The sequence below is a fragment of the Ovis aries genome, chromosome 7 (genome assembly GCF_016772045.2).
Source record: "Ovis aries strain OAR_USU_Benz2616 breed Rambouillet chromosome 7, ARS-UI_Ramb_v3.0, whole genome shotgun sequence".
NCBI classification, from domain to species: domain Eukaryota; kingdom Metazoa; phylum Chordata; class Mammalia; order Artiodactyla; family Bovidae; genus Ovis; species Ovis aries.
The window spans coordinates 12,944,780-12,967,569 of record NC_056060.1 but is presented as its reverse complement, the minus strand read 5'-3'; the positions used below and the strand labels follow the sequence as shown (position 1 = coordinate 12,967,569).

General features: G+C 50.5%; 1 protein-coding gene across 16 annotated transcripts in view; it reads left to right on the top strand.

The window, feature by feature from the left end:
- MEGF11 (multiple EGF like domains 11) overlaps nucleotides 1–22,790 on the top strand; it is a 398,161-nt gene that overhangs the window by 168,971 nt on the left and 206,400 nt on the right. For all 16 annotated transcript variants that reach the window (XR_006060297.2, XR_006060298.2, XM_027971510.3 and 13 more), the window contains one exon: nucleotides 18,313–18,405. Coding sequence is in view for 14 of the 16 variants with exons in the window: in XM_027971510.3 (XP_027827311.2) it covers nucleotides 18,313–18,405 (93 nt within the window). In the remaining 2 variants the exon portion in view is untranslated. The remainder of the gene's footprint in view (nucleotides 1–18,312; nucleotides 18,406–22,790) is intronic.

Here is a 22,790-nt window from a genome sequence, read left to right as displayed (position 1 = left end):
AGATCTTCAGATGAGAGGATGGAGAAATCGGGGAAAAGAGTAAGGGGCTGAGAGCTGGAGGGTGAATCATGAAACCCGGGGATGGCGAGGAGCTCCAGCTAGGGGAACTGCGTGGATGAAGACCCTGAAGTGGGACTGAGCTTTATGTATCTAAGAAACTAGGAGGTGGAGGGGCTCCTATGGGAGTAGAACCCCTGGCCTTGGCATCGCCACTGAGGTGGGGCACGCAGGCGGGAGTCTGGAGCAGAGCTCAGGGGGCATGGAGGCATCGCTGCTGCTGTAGACAGGGGTGCCCTGCCCCGAGACTGCCAGACCGTGTGGACTGGGGAGTGGCAGCTGCTGTTCTGTGAAACCTCGCGGGTCTCACCACTTCCCTTTGTGGGAACAGGTGCCCAGAATGAGCAGGCTTTGGTGGACTGGATTCTGGCTGTGACTCTGCTGTTAACTTGCTGTGTGACCTTGGCCAAGTCACCTGCCTCCTCTGAGCTGCTTGGGGTTCTCATCTATTTACACTGGACAAATAACTCTCACTATGAACCACACATGGGGAGGGAAGCAGAACAGCAACAACAGAGATCCTGGGAAAGAAGGGTTTTTACAAACTTCTGGGCAGATAGAAGGTTGCCCTGGTAACTGAAACCTGCCCTCAGTTTCCCTTCCATCCCCTCCCCTTCTCCTCTTTTTGCCAAGGTCAGGGGCTGCCTTTACCTATAATGCAGGCCTGTGGGGAGACAAGGCAGCCAGCAGTAAAGTGAGTACCCTAACAATGAATGCCTAGCTGGGAAGTGGTGGAGTTGAAATTTGAACACAGGAACCCCAGCTCTGGAGGCCGTGGTCTAACCACAAGGCTGTCCTACCACACCTTGTATTTCCCCCACAGCACTTGTGATTTGGTCTGTGTACTTTGTAACAAGGAAGTCATTGCCATCCTCATTTTTCAGATGAGAAATTGGAACTCTAAGAAGCATCCACCCAAGGTCACAGAGCCCAGTTTCCTGAATGAATGGTTTGATCTTGCCTTCCAGAAGGCCTTGTTCTGGGCCTGCAGGAGGCGGAGCCCAGGCCTGGGGGCTGTGTGTTTGCACATGGGTGTGTGGGGAGCCGTGGAAGCGTGTGGGTTGCAGCCCTGACTGCTGCCTTCCGAGGGCTTCTCGGACTCCATGGCAACCCACTCTGGGCCTGATCTTGTGTCGTGTTTTGGTAAAATGTTTTGTTTAGTGCCTGCCATTTGTGTCCCCTGTAGGCGCTCTGGGATAAGGAATGAAAGAAATGACATTAGGGGCTTAAAGAGCTGAATCACTTGTCACTTTTCCTGTAGTTTTCTACCTAGGGGGAAATAACTGTCTTGCCTTTTTGGGCTTTCTGATTTCTGGAAGCGTGTGTCCTTGGGCCCTGGGGAGCCAGCTCTGCTGTGGGCTCGCTTTCTGCAGTGTGAGGCTCGGGCTTTCATCCCAGCAAGCGTCCACCTGGCTGCTGTGCAGTGAGGGCCCTGGGCTGCATCTGTGTCCTGGAAAGACCATCAGACAGGTCTCTGCTCTCCAGCAGCTGGTAGCCCAGCCTGTGAGATGAGCCCCCCACATTCAAGGCATAATTAATCATGAGCCAGTTGCTCAAGGAGGCAAGCTGGAGGAATAATACAGGTAGCCAGGGAGGCTATACCAAGGGCCAGGGCTGAGGAGCTGGAAGACCCAGTTCTTGGCCAGCTCAGGTGTGGGTAACCTTGGGCAAGTGCCTTCAAGTCTTTGAGCCTCGGTGTCCCAATCTGTAAAATGGGTATAGCAACAGCCCTGTCTTGCTGACTTTTTGTGAAAGTTGGGAAAGCAAATGAATGACAAACATAAATGAGCTTTAGAAATTGTAAAGTGCTGGATGAATAGGAATATGGTATGCTCTGAATATTCAGAGGCAGAAATGTTTTATCTTTCTTTAATCTCTCCTTCTCTATCTTCTTTCCTCCCTTCTTTCCATTCTACTGCCCATCTGCGGATACCCACCAAATTTTTTTCCTTTGTAAATACTGTGCTAGGTAACAGGTCAGGCCTTGAGGGGAGGAGAGCAGGGTGCTGATAAAGAACATCTGGTCCATCTTTTAAGGAGTTGGAGATGGGAGCCAGGAATCACCAGAACTGAGATAGGAAGTAGCCCCCTCCTGGCCAGCTGGAGTTTCTGGCAGGATGCCCTGAGCAGAGAGGCAGGGGCTGAACCTTGAAGGAAAGGTGGGAAGGTGGATAGGCAGGAAGAGAGAGGGTAAGGATCTTCTGACATTTGTCAGGCACAGAAAGGAAAGGGTACAGCAACCCAAAGAGGATGCTCCGGTGTCAGCATGCTCTCGGCTGGAACACAGGGTTCTCTCAAGAGCCCATGCTGAGCAATCTGGGGGTCCCATCAGCATCCCTCCCTGGGGCTCTGACCGGAAATGACATAGCCAGCTCAGTATATGCTGCAGTCTCTTCCCCTCTCTCCTCCTCCCTCCTTTTGCCCCAACCCATCTTCCCGAAGGTCCAGAGGGGCTGGATCTGGATGACCAGAAGACCATCACTAAAATGGAAGGAACAGGGGGCTTTGTCACTTCTGGGCCTGAGGAGATGCTTAGAGTAGGGCTGTGAATTAGTTGTCTCAGTGGTAAAGAATCCACTTACCAAGCGGAAGATGCTGGGTCAATCCCTGGATCGGGAAGATCCCCTGGAGAAAGAAATGGCAACATCTCCAGTATTCTTGCCTAGGAAATCCCATGGACAGAGGAGCCGGGAGGGCTACAGTCCATGGGGTCACAAAAGAGCTGGACGTGACTGCGCAGCAGCGGCAGCGGTGAATTGATTAGTGAAGAGAGAAGGGGAAAGGACATGGGGGCATATATGAGAGGAGTGGGAGAGAGGGAAAAACCCAAGAGGGGAGGAGGGAGGGAGACAGAAGGGGACAGAGCAAGGAAAGCATCTTACAGGATTAGGTTGATGAAAGTTGGGACAAGGGAGAACAAGGGCCTTGTTTGGAAAAATCAATACTCCTCAGCGTGATACAAGAGTAAACGTCATCTCAGGGAATTCGGGCGATGATGTTTTATTGGGTCACATTGTGCTGAGGTCAGCAGCTGCTGGGAAGCTGGGACAGTGCATCCTTGCCCTGCCAGCCTCTCCTCTGCCCGGTGCTGCAAAGCCCCCAGGGACCCTGCTGTCTTCCTAGGATGGGCCAAGGTGACAGAGACTAGGCTATTGCCAGGGATGCAGCTTCTCAGGCCCTAACTCAGCAGGAGAACTGACCTTCAGGCAGGGGCCAAGGTTTAGCCACTGGATGAGAACAAGCCTTTCTCCGAGCTTTTCAGCCCGGAATCCCGTCCCCTCAGGGCCCCGCTGTGATGACAGTTACTCTCACTCAGGACTAATAAGGTTGACATTAATGTGTTCTCTCTCCCAGAGGAGTCTCGTGTATGTTAACAGAGGCTTTTGGAGAGAGTGCCTTATTTCTACAGCTTTAATGGTATTTATTTTCTGCACAGATAATACATTCACCTGGTTGAATATTTAACAGTTTACAAAAGAGGGTGTAATAGGAAGCCTTTCTCCCAGTTCCCCCTTCCTGAAGGAAGCCAGTATTAGTTTGGGGGCATCTTTTCAGAGATAGTTTACCCACATATAAGGAAGTATGTATACGCATTCTTCCCCTATGCTTTTTAATTTTTACATCAATGGCAGCATATCCCAAACCCAATGCTCTGCCTTTGTGTTTTTCACTTCACCTCTAGCTTTGTGTACGTTATCAGTACACGGAGAGCTTTCTGATTCCTCTTTATGACTGCGTAGTCTTCCACAGAATAGCCTTACTATGCCTGTTTCCCCCTCCCCTTGCGGATGGGCGTTTGGCTGTCATAGACAGTGCTGCCGTGAATGATCTGGGGCATTTGCCGTTTTCTCAAGAGCAAGTATATTGAGATGGTGCCTTTCCCCAAAGATGTGGGGACAGGCCCTTGGATGAGATATTTAGGAGAGAATCCCTGCTCATTTTCATCTCAGTTGTTGCTGTTTGTGGCTTAGGGCTGCTCATCCTAAAGGAGATCAGTCCTGAATGTTCATTGGAAGGACTGATGCTAAAGCTGAAACTCCAATACTTTGGCCATCTCATGCGAAGAGCTGACTCATTTGAAAAGACCCTGATGCTGGAAAAGATTGAGGGCGGGAGGAGAAGGGGATGACAGAGGATGAGATGGCATCACTGACTCGATGGACATGAGTTTGGGTAGACTCTGGGAGTTGATGATGGACAGGGAGGCCTGGCGTGCTGCGGTTCATGGGGTCGCAAAGAGTCTGACATGACTAAGCGACTGAACTGAGGGAGGGGTAGGAGGGGGCGAGGGCCAGGGCCATCCTGCAGAGCAAGGCAGGGAGGGTCAGAGAGGGATGTCTGCTCCCCACCCTGAGTCACCAGGGCTGGGCTTTTTCTTTGCCCCAAACAGTGAGAGGCAAGTGACTCTAGCCTGACCACTGGAGTCAGAGGAGAGAACTGGTCAGGACTGTCTTTGAAACATCTGTCTGTTCAAGAGAGGTGCTTCATTCACTCTGCCCCTCCCAACACACCGGGACCCCTCTCTGGGAAGCCTTCCCTACTCACCGAGCCTGTGTGCCCACATAGCTCATTTACTGGCCACCCTGAAGATTTAGGCCCGCTCAACAGGCCATATTGGGAAGTGGGGAGGACCGTCAGCCTGGGGCTTGCATCTTGGCTTTGCCACTTGGAAACTATGAGACAGGTGATGGTGGGTTTTGTTTTTTAACATGAAAAGGCTTTTTAAGAACTAAAGTACTCAATGTTCAAATAAAGTTATTTGAAATGGGAGGAAACAGCCTTGACCCTGGGTCCAGGGATCACCGGGTTTCATCAGGGAGTTGGAAATGAACTTCTCTAAACTCTATTGAGGGAAGAACTGCAGATGCCCCAATCATAGAATGTCAGGCTGTAAAGGCTCTAAGAGTCTGTCTTGTCCCCTGCCCCGTCCTGAGTTGTTCAGGTGGAGGGTGTGAGTGGTCCAGGGGACAAGTAAACCACAAAGTGAGGTCACAGGCCTCTAGACTCTTTGGACCAGGGATGTTAAAGCGTCTTTTCAAAGAGGAGAAGTGTTAAGTTCCCAAGAAGTTAGGACATTCCTAAATATAACTCAGCAGGAAACAAATACAGCCCGGGCTACAAAGGGATGTGATTTGATAAGGACTAATTCATAAAGGGCTTCCCTGGTGGCTCAGTGGTGAAGAATCCGCCTGCAGTGCAGGAGACCCAGGAGATCCGATCCCTGGGCAGGAAGATCCTCTGGAGGAGGGCATGGCATTCCACTTCAGTATTCTTGCCTGGAGAATCCCATGGACAGAGGGGCATGGTGGGCTATCGTCATAGGTTCACAAAGAGGTGGACATGACTGAAGTGACTGAGCAGGCACGCAGTTCATAAAAGCACCGACTCCTTGTGTGGGCTTCAGGGGAATTTAGGGATCCTCGGCTGGGTAGAGAAGCTCACAGGGATGGTGGTAGTGAGAAGGGAGGAGCAGCTGACAGTGACCTTCACAGCTGCCTTTCCCTTCCACTTTGCATTATTTTTATTAAAGCCCTAAATCAGTGATGCTAAGTAGCTCCTGATTTAGCTCCTCATTAGGAATGAGATTTAAAACCAGCAGGACCACAGGCTGCTCAACTACTGGGGCACATGGCCGTGACGGTGCTTGTAAACGCTGGTGTGGGTTTCCTCACACCAGCTGCTGGCAACAGCCTGGCCCCAGAATCCAGCACGAAATGTTAACTTCGGAGACAGGAAGGATGCTTCTCCACACGTGCCCACCTTTGGTCCCGGCCCCACCCTCCTTAGAAGCTGTGGCTTCCTGTCACTGTATCTGATCAGCTTCAGTCTCAGTAGAGAAAAGCTCCCTGAAGGCTTGTCATGTGGAATCAGGATGAAACATGGCCTGGGGAGCAGGAAGGGGCAGACTCAGCAGCAACACAGGCAAGTTCTGAGGAGGCAGATTTCAGTTCAGTGAAGCAAAAAAGCTTTCTAGTAATTAGAGTGGTTCACAGACAGAAGGGGCTTCATTGATTGATTCATTCATACATTTCGGCAGATGCTTATGAAGCTTCTGCTCTGTGCCAGGTCTGTGCTGGGCCCTAAGGTTTCAAGAGAGAAAGGGAGCGAGCATCTTCCTTTCCGAGGCTCCTGGTCCAGAGTTGAAGACAGTGAAACAATCAGAACAGTAACATTTGACCTGTACTTTGACAAGGAAGGGCAAGTGCTAGGAGAGCGTGTATCAGGAGCAGCTAGCCTTTTGAAATGTCCAGGGATGGCTTCCTGAAGTTGGCCATGTTTAAGGTGGACAACAAAGAGGAGGGGAAGCGTGTCTCCGGGAGGAGGGGACAGCATGTGCAAAGGCCCGGAGGCAGGAGAGAACCTTTCTCTCTTGAGGATGTGGATGTCGCTGAGTGACATTGGAGCAGAGTGGCTGCATTTCCTGCTACTAGGAGTCTCTCGGGAGGGGTTTGGCATGGATTGCAGGAGAGGGGCTCAAGCACTGGCTGAGGTGGTGGAAGTGGGGGTTCTGATTACTTGGCCCCTTCTGCTCTGAAGTGCTGTGCTTCTGAGTGCCTGCTGACTTCTCTGAGTTACGAGTGTATGAGGGTCATGTGTAGGCTGCCTCCTGCTCTGCCAACCACCTTACAGGCATTGTTTTATTTAGCCCCTCATAACCACCCTTTATTTAGGAGACGCTATTGCGGCAGTCTTACAGTTGGAGAACCCAAGGTGTTGTTAGGGTATCCTAGTTTGCTCAAGGCCACACGGCTAGCCAAGTGGAAGAACCAGGATGTGAACCTGGGTCTGTCCAACGTGAAGCCCACATGCTTAACCATGTCCCTCTGCCCGGGGTCTCTCTAATGAACATATTTTCACCTGCCAGCACCTCCCGTGGGACTCTGTCATGTGTGGCTGGGAGAAGCAGCTAGCTCCTTCAGGGAGGGCAAGCCACAAGGCAGAACCAGGGGACCAGTTTTTAAATCAGAGCATTAAAAACATGCTCAACAAGCCCCATGTTTTGCTTTCCTTGTAGGCGTTGAGGATCAATTTCCCAAAGGAAAAAAATAAATCAGTTGGAATGTGTCTTTCTGGAGAAAGCCTGGCATCTGTCAAACGGTGGAGGCGGGGCGGGAAACAAAAACCCAGAAAAAGATCTTCTTGGGTCGTGTGCTGGGGGTTGCTGACTCAGGCCGTATGTTCCAACATCATTAACAAGTTGAAAAGCTGTTGCTCCTTGCAGGAATGCCGGATTGGTGGTTTGAACAGCTCAGCTGGGAAAATCCTTTACGAAGTGAGGAAGGCTGAAGGTCCCAGGAGCGTCCACATGCAGATCTGGGGCCCGCAGGGTTGGTTGTGGGAACTGACTGTGACGCTGGTGTTTCTGTCAGGCCCAGTGGCCACACATGTTGTTTTACCTGTAAACCCAATAGGAATCTTCTGACAAGTTGGCAGTTTAGTGTTAGTTGCTCAGTTGTATTCAACTCTTTGTAACCCCATGGACTGTGTCCCACCAGGCTCCTCTGTCCATGGGGATTCTCCAAGCAAAAATACAGGAGTGGGTTGCCATGCCCACCTCCAGGGGATCTTCCCCGCCCAGGGATCAAACCTGAGTCTCCTGCATTGCAGGCAGATTCTTTACCATCCGAGCCACCCAGCAATTTTAACTGATGAACAATTATTAATGGGAGAAGGAAATGGCAACCCACTCCAGTATTCTTGCCTGGAAAATCCCATGGACGGAGGAGTGTGGTAGGGTACAGTCCATGGGGTCGCAAAGAGTTGGACAGGACTGAGCGACATCAGTCACTCACTCACTCAAGCTATGTGGAGACAAGCCCTGAGAGGCAGGCTAATATATTGGGGTGACTAGTGTAGATACAAGACAGGACCCCAGGGGCGTTTGTGATCTGATCCTGGAGTTTGATGATAAGTGGCCCCCAGGGCTCCTGGCTGGAATGTGAGGGCCCAAACCTGACTGAAATCCTTGTTGAACTTTGCTGGAACAATCCTTGACTCTAAGCTGGAGAGTCCCTGGAGTTGTTCTAAAGGGCATTTCATTGTCCCACCATGGGAAGACCTGGGACTTGGCGTTGTCCTGGCCTCTTAGCTGAGTTACATCTTCAACCCTAACCAGCTTGGCCCACATTAGCGACGGGCAGAGCGCTGGGAGAGGGGAGAGATGTTTTACAGATTCAGATACTCAGTCATTTCCGTGTATATTTATGGGATGCTTGCTGGGTACCGGGCTGTGTGCTGGCATGTAGGATGAACTGCAGAGGCGCACCCCGAACTGCTGTGGTTCCAGGGACACCTTAGTGTCCTCGCTCACTCACTGTCTCCCTCTCCCACTCTCACGCTGAGAAAACAGGGACAGCAGCTGCTTGCTTCAGGTATTTCTAGCACCTAGCAGAGTGTCTGGCATGTAGTAGGTGCTTAATAAATGCTTTCTGGTTGAGTGAGTGCTCCGAGGCAGGGGAATGTAGTAGGTGATCTCGAAAGAAGTAATAGTGTGGTTCTTATGTGACAGGCACTGTTCTAAGCAGTTTATATATACTGATAATTTAACTTTGCAACCAACTTCTGTGGGAGAGCATCATTGTCCCAATTGTATTTTTTTATTGTAAATTTTTTGAGAGTGTTTTTTCCCTTTGTTAATGCCCCTAACAACCATGGGACAGTGATTGAGCAGGTTTTATTTATTTATGCATTTATTTATTGGCCTTGCAGCATGTGGGATCTTAGTTTCCTGACCAGGAATTGACACTGTGCCCCCTGAAGTTGAAGCACAGAGTCTTAACCACTGGATCAGCTAGGAAGTTCCCATTGTTCCCATTTTGAAGATGAGAAAACTGAGGCCCAAAGAAGTGAAGGAACTTGCTTAGGGGTCACACAACTAGGAAGTAGCATTCTCAGACTCTCTTCCGAGTCCATTCTCTCATTGCCTCATGCTCCTGGCCTGTGGAAATCAGAGCTGAGCCCTTGCTCCTCTGTGTACAGCTCTCTGAGGGGGTGCTCCAGGCTCTTAGGGGCCAGAGGGGCTCTTCGTAGGGACGGATCAAGAGCAGACTGGAGGAGTGTTGACTGCCTGGGAGTCCCAAGGGCAGGGAAGACCTGGCCAGTTCCTCATTTTGGATTCCTCTGCATAAGCCCTGCCCGGGGAGCCCAGGATACAGCAGGGGAAGGCGGGTGAGGGTGGGTACTTGCATGAATAAGCAAAGGGTGCAGGGGAGCAGGTAGGACCCCAGGCTGCAGGTGCCACCCCCAAGTTCACATTTCCCCCCAAAAGTACAACCGCTAGTCTGCCTTGAGAGAAAGAGCCTGGCAGCCTGGGGCCTCCTCGTATTCCATGCTCCTCTTTTCTGAGAAATGGAAGAGGAAGGGGCGTGGATGGTGCTCCCCTGGGTAAATTATAATTCACCAGTGAGTTGAACCTGGACTGTGTCTCCTCCCTTCCTACCCTCTGTCTCTGCAGTATTCGCAGGGCTTGGCTGCTCCCCTCCCTGCTTGGGTAAATGAGAAACCAGGACACTCTATCACCTTTTGAGCTGTAAATGAGCCTCAGGATACTGTGGGACCACATATCCCAGCTGCCCTGGCCAGTCCTGGGAAGAGGAATCTTAATAACACTAGCATTAAAAACAAAAACAACCAACAGCAATTAAACCAACCTCTGGTTCTAGGCACTTTGCATGAATTACCTCTAAGTTCACAACTATTTTGTAGATGAGGAAACTGAGGACAAGGTAAGTGGCTCAAGGACACACAGCTAATACGTGGCAGGACAGGGACCTGGGCTTTTAGATGAAGCTAGACGCCAAAGGATAAAACTTAGCCAGGGCACCACTGAATTACGATGAGTGGCTCTGGGCCAATGTGTCTGGTTGAGCGGGGGTGACAAGCCCCTGGTTACCCAGCCCAGGGTCCTGTGGGAGCCTCCCTAGGACCAACCGCCCCCCACCCATTGGGAAGAAAGGGGACCTGGAGGCCGCAGACCAGGAGAGCGTTTGGCCCTTCATGTCCTTCCATCCTATCAGCCCTGCAGGTGAAATGCTTCTTTTTAAAAAAGATTGAGTATTCATGTCTCGGAGCCACAGGTGACGGCAGCAATTAAAAGCCAACTCTAGATGTGTTGACCAGCTGTTTTGGCTCTTTCTGGCCATGGAAGGGGTGGCAGGCTGGTAACTGGAGAGGAAATGAATGATACACATCTGATGAATTGTTTTAGAACTTCCTTTGGTGATTCCCTGACACAGACACACAAGTACCCACCCCCACCACCCTCACATGCTATGTGACCTTGGCCACGGCAGGATCACGCGTGCTAAGTGTGTTGCTTTGGAACTGGCACCTAGGCCTGTTTGGATGTAGGTCATTTTACCTCCAAGCCAAATCAAATGACAGCCTGATCTGGAGCTCCAGCCAAGAATGCTGATGGAGGGCTGATCAACGTGCCTTGAAACACCGGGGAAAATGGGGTTAGTGGAAAGCTGTGTGCTATAGAATTCTGGGAGGCTACCACCTCCTTTCCTTGGCTCCCAAGCCTTCTTTTGTCCGAGCTGGGTATCAGGCTAGCTGGCCAGGGAGCATGGAAGTTTTCTTTATTTATCTTGACCTTTTCATGTAAGTAATTTTTATAGTTCCATTAACTAGAAGACCCTTTGCAAACCACCAGGCAAAATATATTACTATGAACACCTCAGGGACTTGCATGGAATACTAATAGGATCGGGGGATTGATTCAGAGGGCTCATCACGAGCGAGAGACAGCCTTGACCAGGGAAGGGCTAGTGTTGACTCAGGAGTTCATGTGCAGAGGAGACCCCAAGTCTGACCTAGACCCTTTGGTTCAATGCCGAGATCCCCATGCTGGCTGCTTTATATCAACCTGGCTCAGGACTGATGCTCTGGCCTTGCCTCTGGACCTCGGAGCACACTTGTTCCCATGCCGAGCTCTGCGTCTACATTTGTGGAATGGATTCTTCTCAAGCTTGGCTTGAATCAGTGAGCCAAAAATTCAAACCCTCGACTCCCAGAGCTGGAAGGAACATTCGAATCATGTCATTCAGCTCCTTCATTTCATAGATGAGGAACTGAGACCCAGAGGGAGGGAGGGGCCTTGCTAAGTTGGTGACAGATTTGGCAGTGTACTAACTGATCTCAGCCTGTGGTCCAGGTGGTGGTGGAGCATGAGGTTAAGGGCAGACCTTTTAGCATCACATGGATGTGAGTTTAAACCTTGTCTTGGCAACTGGATCAGCTAGGTCCTGGTGAGAAACAGATGGTATGTTAACTGAGGAGGGTTTAATAAAACTATTTACAAAGGCTTGAGAAGGGATAATGAACCTGTTGGGTTGGCCAAAGAGTTCATTTGGGTCCCAAACAAACTTTTTGGCCAACCCAATACCTGCCTCAAGGATGAAGTGGAACAATGGATAGTCCGTGTCCAGCAAAGGAGGGGGACTTATATTTGGCCTCTTTCACTTGCCGCAGCCACTAGTACCCACCTGAGCAATTGCAGCATGAGTGGCTGCTAGCTTGTCCATATTCCTAGTCCCTCGAGGAGGAAAAGAGAGGACAGAAATAGAGGGTCAAGTGAGCCTTTGTGGCTGCTGAGGGTTATGCTTCCCAGCCTCTTGCACCTTCAGGGGGACCCAGAGAACCACTTGAGAAAGGAGACTGGGCATCACTGGGTGTTTTCCTAAGCACACTTTGGGCTTTGTTTTACCATCTGGTCATACTAGGGAATGAGTGAATGATGGAAGTATAGAAGGAGGAAAGGGACCTTAAGAGTCCCAACATCCAATTTCCTACCAAATTGGGAAATCTAGAGCAGGAGGGTTCCGTCCCCTCTTGAGGAATCAGGTAGCAAATAGTTTCGGCTTTGCTCACCATCAGTCTCTGTGGCGAGGACTCAGCTCTGTCCTTGTAGTTCAAAAGCAGCCTTGGACAATATGTCAGTGAGTGGGCACAGCTGTGCTCCAACTAAACATCTGTTTCTAATAGATGGCAGCAGCATGTGGCCTGAGAATCCGACCCCTGCCCTCCAGCTTCTGCAGGTCCTCTATACGCCACGGAAATGTTCCCAGGGATGGGCTGCTACCTACCTATAGAAAGAGGCCTCTGAATTACTGAGCCATCCAAGTAATAGAAAATCCTGCCTTGAGTTTGGCTGAAATCTGCCCCTTTGTCTCGTGTGCCTCTGAGTTCCTATTTTGCTGGGACCGAGTGGCTCCCACTTCTCTTTGACAGCCTGTCAGCTGACTTCGACCTGCCTCCCACTCATTACTTGCTTCTCCAGGCTACACTTGCCCACCATCAACAAGCCCCAACCTTCACATGATCATTATGGGTCATGGTTCCACACTCTCTGCATCCTGGTCCTTCTCCTCGGTCTTGTAAGTTTCCCTTGCAGAGCACAGGGTCACCAACAGCCACTCATGGAGTAACTGTGAGGCATGGTAAGTTCCAGGGATGTTTATGACTTTGGATTTAACCTCAAGGAGCTCACACTCTACTGGGGAGACCAGATCAACCCAAGCTAATCAGGGAAATGGCAGGGCCGGTCAGGAGGAACCTTGTGTGGGTAGGGAGGTTCTGGTGGGAAAATATTTCACCTTCCATAGCTGTGCAGACTGAGCTGGCTGTAGCCCTCTCAGCTTCTTGGTGGAGCTGAGTGATGGAGGCTGTGTCTGGCCTTGCTGACCCAGGTGACTGGGACTGGGGAGCCAAGAGGAAGCCTTTCAAGCTCTCAGCTCCTGTGACATGGTGATGTCCCAGCATCAAGGGAGTGTCAGCTGTCGAAGAAGCCTTTAAGGGTGATGTGCTTTAATGCTCTTATTTTATAGATGAGGGAAGGGGAAGCCATCTGCCCAGGCTCATGTGTCAGGCTGCCTGAGCCTGAACTCATACTTGGGTATCCTGGCTCTTTATCCAGTGTCTTTTTCAAAGGAATGGAGGACAGATACCATGGGTCCCTGTGAGATTGAAAGTAGAGGTTTACTAGACCACAGGAAGGGCTTCCCTGGTGGCGCAATGGTAAAGAACCTCCCTGCTGATGCAGGAGACTCAGGTTCTATCCCTGGGTCAGGAAGATCCCCTGGAGAAGGAAATGGCAACCCACTCCAGCATTCTTGCCTGGGCAATCCCGTGGACAGAGGAGCCTGCTGGGCTACAGTCCATGAGGTCACTAAAGAGTTGGGCACAACTTAGTGACTAAAATAAGACCGTGGGAAGAGGATGGGGCTTGGGGGTCAGCGAGTGGGCCTAGAGCGCTGGCAGTAGCCCGGGCCTTTCCTGAAGGACAGTGGGCAGATGGCAGCTTCTGGCGACTCTCAGTGAATGGAACTTCAGACCTCTCTGGTCTAATCTGAATTCCAGGGGAGGTTACAGGCCTGGAGAAGAAAGTGAGTTGCTTGATAGCACTGAGATGGATGCTGGTAGACGCAAACCCAGGTCTCCTCACATCTACAGCTGGGCTGGTTCTACAGCCCCCACCATCCCTAAAACACCCAGCATCCTGTTCCCACAGGTCCAGCGGTAGCCTGAGCCGAGAGGCAGGGTCTAGAGATATGGCGACTTCCCTGTGACCGACCTTTGAAACCAAAGACAACCATGCCCTCTCCATGCTTGCTTTGGTCCTCTCTCCTTGGGACCTACAAACATTGAGCACCTACTGTGTACCGGGCATCATGAGAGCTTTAATAAGCCCAACTGAAAGTGGCCTCTGTCCCCCAGGGGCTGGAGATCTGCCAAGGAGAGACAGGTACTGACAGAGGTAACTCTCTCAAGGTCTGTGTGGATGGCCTGATAGATGTTGAGGCAGCATGCGGGGAAGCCTGGCACAGAGAGGGTGCTCAGAAACCGGTAGCACACAGGAATTGGCAGTAAGTGGTGAGCACCATAAGCTATCTCCAACATGGGATCCAGACCCCAGGGCGTGTGTGTGAGAGACAGAGAGTTAGTAATAGCAGGTCCTGTTTATTGGGTACTCACTGGGGGCTAGGCTGGGTCTAAGCACTCATTATGTATCACTGCATTAAATCTTTGCAGTAGTCCATGACATAGATACTATTATTGTCCCCATTTTACAGATGAAGAAACTGAGGCACAGAAGGTTAAACTATTTGCTTATTGTCCTGTAATTGTAACTGTAAATAGCAGATAGGGAGTTTAAACATGGGTCGTCACATTCTCTTCCATCCTGTCCTCTCCGCAAGGGGGTGGGGATGGGGCTGCCCTGCAGTACTCCGCCCCCATGTCCATTGGAGCTCACCCCCCGTGTTTATGACCTCAGAGAAAGATGAGAATAAGAGAGACAGCCTGGGGGTAGAGGATTAGGGAAGCTCAGGCATGGCCAAGACCCTGCCGGGGGGCTGAGGATACCCTGCTAGTAACAATGCAGGACTCACTCAGCGCTGACTGGACCCAGGGTCTGCTCTGGGTACTTTGTCAGCTCACTGAATCCCTGCACACAGCCTGAGGCCCAGCCTGTCACTCTCCCCAGCTGAACAGATGGGGACTGACACAGCGGGGGTGGTAACCCGCCTGAAGTCCGGAGCTGATGGGTGGCGCCGCCGGGTCCAACCCCGGCTCCCTGGGTGCCATCTGTGCCCTTAGCCGCTATGCCATGCAGCTCATCACTAAATGCACCTCTAACACCTAGGAGGGTAGAGGCAGGACTAAGGCGGGACGATGGGGTGGCGGTGAGGGTGGGGGGAAGCTGAGACGGCAGAGGTTCAGATTTCCCCGCGGAGCCCTCGGCAGAGCCAGCCTCAGGGTGTCCATGGCAGCACCCGGGTGTGCAGCAGGGAGAAGGGGGTTTGACAGAATGCCCCCATTTCAAGTTACAAGAGCCTGAGGAGGGGGTGGGGGTGACGGAACCATGACTCAGCCTCTCCTGGGGGGTCAGCTGGCATGAAGGACTCGGGTCAGAGAGAACTCAGGGGACCTGTATACTCTTGGGGTGGCTGCCGTGCAAACCCCGGCCCTGTGTGGAGGGACAGCCCACCTGGGGTTCCCGTAGAATCTGATGTCGAGCTGGCTGCCCCTGCTCCAGGTGGCATCGTGGGTCTTGCCTCTGTTCCCCTCTAGGAGACTCACCTTGCGGCACTGCTGTCTTGTCCCTTCCCCACCAGATACACAACACATAGCGGCCCAGTTGCCAGATATGGCTATCTGAACCTCAGAAATTTGCTGTCAATATTTCATGCTTCAGACAACACTGTCTAAACAACTCCAATGAAATATGAATGAACTGAGGTTTTTGACAAGCAGATAGCCAAGACAGAATACCAGGGTGATAAGGAGGAGAGGGGGTCAATGAGGTCCGGATGGACTGCTGGGACAGCAGCCACATCCCTGGACTCAGGCCCAGGGACTCGGCTTGTAGAGTCACCGGGAGCCTGGGTGCTGGATCCAGGGCTGAGCTGGGGGAGGTCCTCAGCACGCGGTCCTAGGGGTCCCTGGGAGAGGCCATGGGAAGGAAGAATGGGAAGAGCTTGCTCAGAGCCCCCGACGGTGCCTCCCTTGCAGGAAGGAGAGGGTACAGGACAATGGCCAGGGCTTAGGTCTCTAGGGTCAGAGGACCAGAGAGGCGAGGGTTGGCAGGGCACTGGCTAATCTCTGCCCTTTCTCCCTTGAGCTGCTCCAAGCCCCTGCTCGGCCTGCAGGGGACTTGGCACATTGACACAGCTTCTCTGGCTTGAACCTTCTGGGAGGGAGAGGGTGTCCAGCCTGGATGCGGCATGAAGGCCACATGATCGTGGTCGCCTCTCGCCTCCCTCAGCCTTCAGAGGCCTCTGTCTCTGGGAGCCTCCTCCTCCAGCTCCTTCCTCCCTGACCAGAGATCACACAGTTCATGGGATCCCAGACCCCCAGGCCTCAGTTCCTCCATGGATAAAATGAAGCAGATGGACGGATTTTCTGTGAGGTGCCTTTCAGACCTAACATGGGACAAGTTCCCCGGTCCACTGCCTGCCCTCGCCTTCTGCAGCAGAACCCCTGTGCAGGGGTCAAGGCGCTGCTGTCTGCAGTCAGAAGGTGACTGGAGGTATCTGGGCTCACCTGGCAAGCTAACCGGAGGGTCTGCTGGAAGGTGAGGGGCTCAGGAATGGAAAAAAGTGGGGCCTCAGCCTAAGGGGGTGGGACGGAGGGAAGAGGGAGCCGCTGAGGACAGGGCTGGGATGGGGAACCAGGGTATGATGCCTTGTGTCTGGTGTACGCTGGGGACATTGAATCTGAGCTTGTTTAACAAATGCGGTAGGAGCGGGGGAAGCCAGGCAGCAGGGATGACTGACTGGGGTCTTGTTAGCTACTGAGTGAGCAGCTCACTGTGGCTGTAAGTGGAATTGGTCACTGAGGTCAGGGTTCAGCTAAGAAGTGGGTTAGCTAGTAGGCCCCAGCCACTGCCCAGGAGCCGTGAAGTGAGGGGCTCTTGAAGTCTTGAGCACAACTAGAACTCTGTCTGAAAGCCATCTGTACCAATGAGAAGGACTCAAGGGCCAGGGCTCCCCCCAGACACACTACATCCCAGGCTGGCAAGGGTGGGCTGTCAGCAAAGTACGAACCAATGGGGCATCTGAAATGGTTCTTTGGGGTCTGCCTTGCCAGGATGCCTAGGTAAAGCTAAGGCAACAGCTTCAGAGCCAAGGTTTGTATTCAGGAGGGGCCAGAGGACCCCACGGGCTTCCTCGGTGGCCCAGTAGGTAAAGAATCCACTGTCAATGCATCAGGCGCAGGAGATGTGGGTTTGATCCCTAGGTTGGGAAGATCCCCTGGAGGAGGGCATGGCAACCCACTCCATTATTCTTGCCTGGAGAATCCCCATGGACAGAGGAGCCTGGCAGGTTACAGTCCATGGGGTCACAGAGTCAGACACAGCTGAGCAGGCACACATGCAGAGGACCCCCCACCCCCCACAAAATGAACTTTCTTGTCTAACCTGGCAGCACCCTCTCGCTTGCATTTGGCCAGGCAGTGGGCATGGAAGCAGGGGGGGTGTTTGGAAGTCAGTGGCAGGTCCTCTCAGCTCACCACTGGGGGCCACCTGCTTCCCCGGCCCAGGCCATTTCCAAGCAGAGAGAAGGTGTCTAGTTGCTTGTCAGGAAAAAAGCTTCATCTAGATCCCTTCTGAAAAACTGACAGTGTTGATGGTAGCCACTGATTTCCCAGGCTTACAAAATTGGGGGGATGGGGTGGCCAAGGAGGTTTCTGTAATCCCTCACTGATGGATTAGATGGTGGGGCAGATCTCTCAGGAGCAATGGATGACCTTGAGAAAATGTGGATGTCAAAGGGAGAGAGAAATAATCTCCCTTCCTCAGACTGCTGCCAATAAGCCTTCTCAGCACTGGGGTAGTTGATGGAAACTATTCTGCTATTGCCTCCCAACTCAGGAGGCTGTAGCATTTGACTGAGTGATAAGAATTTGCCAGGCACTTTCTAATTACAATTATCATCATGGCTGTCTCTCTTAATTACTTTCTTATAATTAGCTGTTGCTTTTTCCTCAGCATTTGTGTACTTTGCAGATTTGCTGACATTTGAGAGCCCCAAAAATAGGGCCATTTGGGGAGGAGGCCAGAAAGGTAGGGAAAACGTGAGGGGAACAGATTCTTTTCAGGCAACCTGATAAATGTGGGGGCCTTTGCAGAAAGAAATTGGGGAAACCAAAAGATGGGTCATTTTCTGAGCTGATGGGGAAAGAGAACAGGGGTGGGATTGTAGGGACTGGGCTTTGTGGAGGGTCTCCCAGGGTTAAACCTTGGAGGAAATACTCTTTTTTAAAACTTGTTATGCCTTTGCCTGGAGAATCCCTTGGACAGAGGAGCCTGGTAGTCTACAGTCCATGGGGTCTCAAGAGTTGGATACGACTGAGCGACTGATACACCTATTCTATGAGATCAGAGTCTATGTGCATGAATTGTCCAGATTCCTGTACTCTTGCCATCCCCATCAGCTGTTTGTTTTTTTTTAAAAAGACATCTTCTAGTTTGATAGCCAAAAATGAGTGTTTCCTTTTTTTGGAGGAAATAACTCTTGAAAAGTCACCACACTGCCATTTCTCAGGCTTGGGTTTCATTTTAGGAAACAAGGCTGAGATGAAGCACACCCTGTTGAATCCTTTTCAGAGTTAGTTAAATAACTCAAGTCAGGAGTAGCTTGCTTGTCCCTGAAGCCAGAGGTGCATTCTGAGCATCTTTACAAAGTGGATTGTGCTCCTTGACCAGATGGCTGGTTTTCACACTGGTCTTCCCTCTCTTCTGACCTCCCACAGCCTTGTGTACAGAGGAGTGTGTTCACGGCCGCTGCGTTTCCCCGGACACCTGCCACTGTGAGCCCGGCTGGGGAGGGCCTGACTGCTCCAGCGGTGAGTCTGGGGTCTTTGGGGTTTGGGCGGGGCCACAGCTCTGGCTGGGGAGGGACTTTGCCGTGGTTGGATGCCGAATTCTTTGTTCTGGGCTTGGGGTGCCTAGGCAAATGTGGGCATCGGGGAGGAAGCATGCCTACATGACGGTACTTGGGGTGGAGGGCTCTAGGGGCATGGTGGCGGTCTGGAGGGGCATTGCGTGTTGTGTGTGGGGGGGAACTGTGCAGTCATCTATGGATCATCTTTGGCTGATCCAAAGGCTCAGTGGGTGCTCACAGCGACTCTGACTTTTGATGGATGAAACACCTCTGAGTAAGGTCTTTGAGGCTTAAAGTGAGATTGAGATGCCACCCATGGGTGTCGACCCAGGACGTCACAGTAGCCAAGGTTTGGGCCTCAATGTGGCTAATTCAAAGCCTCAGTGGGTGCTCGCAGCGACTCCAGGGACTGATTTATGAGACTGGGGGGCCCTGGGATGCCTCTGCGTTCCCCAAAGTTAGAAGAACAGCATGCTTGTAGGGGGCGGTTACTGTGTTCTTACATCTCTCTGGGTGGACCATTCACACTCCCTGGGGGAGGCTCTCTAGTGAGCACGAGTGAGGCGGATGCTCTTGGACTGACCAAGTGACCCACAGCAGCACAGACACATCTCTACTGTGGGACTGCAGCCGAGTGCTCAGGGGCTTCTCTGCCAAGAGTCCAGCTGAAGGCGAGTGCGTCCCCTTTGGCTCATTTCCCCTACGTCCTCACAGACACCCCTCTTTCCAGTGGCACTGTTTGGGATCAGTGGTTGGCTAATGTTATGGTCTTGCTTGATTCCAAAGAGTCCTTGATTAGTGTTGAAGCCTAGTTCCCTTCCTGCTTTGAGCTGGGATAGGGTGTCTTTCTGTGTGTGACTCGAGTAGGTAACATAGCCAAGCTGATCCAGGAGGGGTCTATCCCCTATCAGTGACCCATCTTGGGGAGCCACCTCCCTGTTCTGCAGTGGTCCTGACAACTTAAGGAATGTTGGGTCCACGCTGGCCCAATATGGTGCCCTTGCTGTCTTCTACTCTCTGCTGGGGTGACATCTTATTATGGTCCTCTTTTCCAAAGGCCTTGACTGGAGTCTCTCTGTCCATCCAGTCTATGGGAACTTACCAGGCAAAGCAAACTATTGGGTGTGATTTTGTTTGGGCCTTGTTTGGGTGGTTCTCTAGGCTTGGGGGGCCCAGGGTCAGTTTGAGGTGCTCCAGAGACTCTCTCTAATGTGTTGGGACTTCCATTGGCTGTACTATCTTCTTCCTTCCACCCATTTCCCTGCTTAGAGGTAAGTTGTGCTGAGAAACAGGGCAGGGACTCCCCCAGGCAATGAAAAGTACACCTGGGGGACACGTAAGATAAAGAAATGTGTTCAAGCAGTCTTTCTGTGAGCACCAGAAACATGTCGGCTGAAATGTTGGAGAGCTTTTTCCCCTCTTATCTTTGTTCTGCTTTGTGTAACTTTGCCTACAATGAATCTTTGATGAGGAACTATCCAACTCAGATTCGGTTAACCCTTCTGGGACAGGTTTGCTTGCTGTTGCCAAATTATGATGTCAAGGGCGGTCTGCTGGAGGTTGAAATAGAGCATGATTCTTCAGGTCCTGAGTGCATACAAATCGCCATTCAGCACGAGCGTGTTTGAAGCTCACTGTTTCTGGACTGTGGTGGCTGCGGGACCTGGAGGGTTTTCTCAGACAGTCTGTCACTTCGGGTTTCATTCTAGTCCAGTGAAAGAAATGGAAGGGCAGCTGCCTTTGATCAATGGGACTAGGCAGTTTAGAGTAAATCTTGTGCCCGGAGTGTGTTTACCAAGCATGTAGCCCTGTTACTTCACAGTGTGAACACAAGCTGCCCAATTGCCATTCCCAATTCAGTCGTCAGACTTGGTGCTGAGCAGCTCACAACCTGTTTCCTCAGTAAATCCACCCTTGTGGGTTCAAAAGCCACCACCTTTGCATCTACTCAAGGCATGTACTCCTAAACTCACAGAAAGTCTTAAAAGAAGAATTCCAACCCTCCTTTGAGAGATGGGAGGATTGAATGAAGGGAATTCATAGATTCCCATTCTCAAAATCATTCACAGCACTGACCATTTAGATGCCCTGCCAAGAAATTTCCAACCACTGCTTGAATCCCTCTATTAACAAGGAGCTCACTGCTTCCTATAGAAGCACATTCTGATTATTGAAAAGTTTTCCCTGTGTTAAGTTGAAATCCGTCTCTAGCTTCTATGAGTTGGTTCTCACCCATGATAAAGGCCAGGGCTGGGTGTTGGATCTCCATGACCATCCTTAGCATATTTGTGGTTTCTCCCAAGGAGCTCAGTGGACAGCAAATTGTGTGTGGGCAGATAGTCATCTTAGAGCAACTGACAGTAGTCACTGAAACCGTACAGATGATATCAGAGTCTCCTTCCACAGGTCAGGCCTTCAGGTACTAGAAGACAGCGATCACCTCCTTTCCCTCAGTTTTTATTTTCAAAGCTTCTTTGTTTCTTATATGACACTGTCTAAACTTCCTTCTCTATTTAGTTTCTCTCCGTTAGCTGTGGCCTTTATTCCTCTTGACTCTTGTTCCTAGATCTGACCACAGATGCAAACTCGTATGGAAAAATAATAATAGATATAGGTACCCTTTATTGAATTTTACTATGCACTAGGTACTTTAATTCATCTTCTCATTTACTCTTTGCAACAACCCTATGATATGAAAATTATTATTAGCCCCATTTTACAGATGAGAAAGTTGAAATACAGAGAGGTTAAAGAACTTTCAAAGGACACACAGCTAGTAAATGATGAAACTAGGACTACTGATCAAGCAAAAACCTAAGCCTGGACATGTAATTATTATGTTCTCTTTCCTTCTGGATGCTCAGCCTCTGTTAAGACAGCCTGAGGGTGAAACAGGTACTTGACGAGAAAACCAAGTTGTGCACAGGGGAAGGAAGGATCTGCTTGAAAGATGTGGCCCTGAGATATTGTCGTGGAAGTAGATGAATCAGCCATGGGACACAAATTGTGAATTTGTTTACTCTAAGCAAGCTGACCCTCCTTGCTATTGTGCCTTTGGACACCTGTCTGCCTGTGTGTGCTCTGCGGCGCCTCAGGGACTTCATGGGGCCCATGTCAGTGGGGATGGGTGTCTCCATCAGCGCAGTATCTGGAGATTTCTGAATGGAGTCTCTTATTTGCATGTCTATATATGTGACATACTTGCAGGGAAGCTTGGATTTTTTATTTAGTCAAAGGCATCATTCTTGTTGGTGTTTTTTTTCTGATTCTAAAAACATACCTGTATGCTGTGTGCTGAGTTCGCTTCAGTTGTGTCTGGCTCTTTGCAACGCTATGGAAGGTAGCCCACTAGGCTTCTCTGTCTGTGGGATCCTCCAGGCAAGAATACTGAAATGGGTTGCCATACCCTCCTCCAGGGGGGTCTTCCCAACCTAGGGATCAAACCTGCATCTCTTATGTCTTTGCTTTGGCAGGTGGGTTCTTTACCACTAGCGCCACCTGGTACCTGTTCATGTTTAAAAGGAAATTCAAATGGCACTGAAAGTATAGACAAGAAGTTAAACCCATACACCCAGTGATAACCTCTTCTGGCCTTTCAGTGGTTGCCTTCCCTGTTCTTTGTGTATTTGCTCTTAAAGCTAGATGAAGACACATTTTTATTAGATCAAATGTGCTATTCTGTAACTTGCTTTTTAAATTCAACTTATATCATATACTCGTTTCCTTATCAATAAACATGAATCTCCCTTAAAATTTTTAAATGGCTTTATAGAATTTCATTCGATGGATTACTAAAAGTAACCAGTCTCTTGGTGATGGACATTTAGGCTGTTTCTGATTTTTCAGTATGTTAGGCTCATCATCTTTTATCCAATATCTTTGCTCCTTGTTGCTTTCAAAATGTAGATTTTTTTCAGAGTTCAGGAAAGTTTATGGTGACTAGATCATATATGACATATGCCTCCAGTGGAGTTTGGACAACACCTTGGGATGAAACATAGTAACATTTCTGAAGTGACATATGACCGATGACTTCTAGTGACATATAGATGATATATAACCACAAATGGCTTCCACAAAGATTGTGCCTCTAAATAAATTTTGGAAAATTAAAAAAAAATTCCTTTGGATTCTTTAGAGATTTGGGGGTTGTGGACCTATGGATAAGGGGCTGTGGTCCTGCGTAAAAATGCTTCAGGGATTCTTCCTACACGTGTATCTTTGCCCACGTGTTCCAATTTCTTTTTAGGATAAGTTCCTGGAAGTGGCAGGGAGGATTATAAAGATCCATCATCTGCCTGCTCCTGCCCTCTGTGGTTGCCAAGGGATTTATGACTTTGATAGACA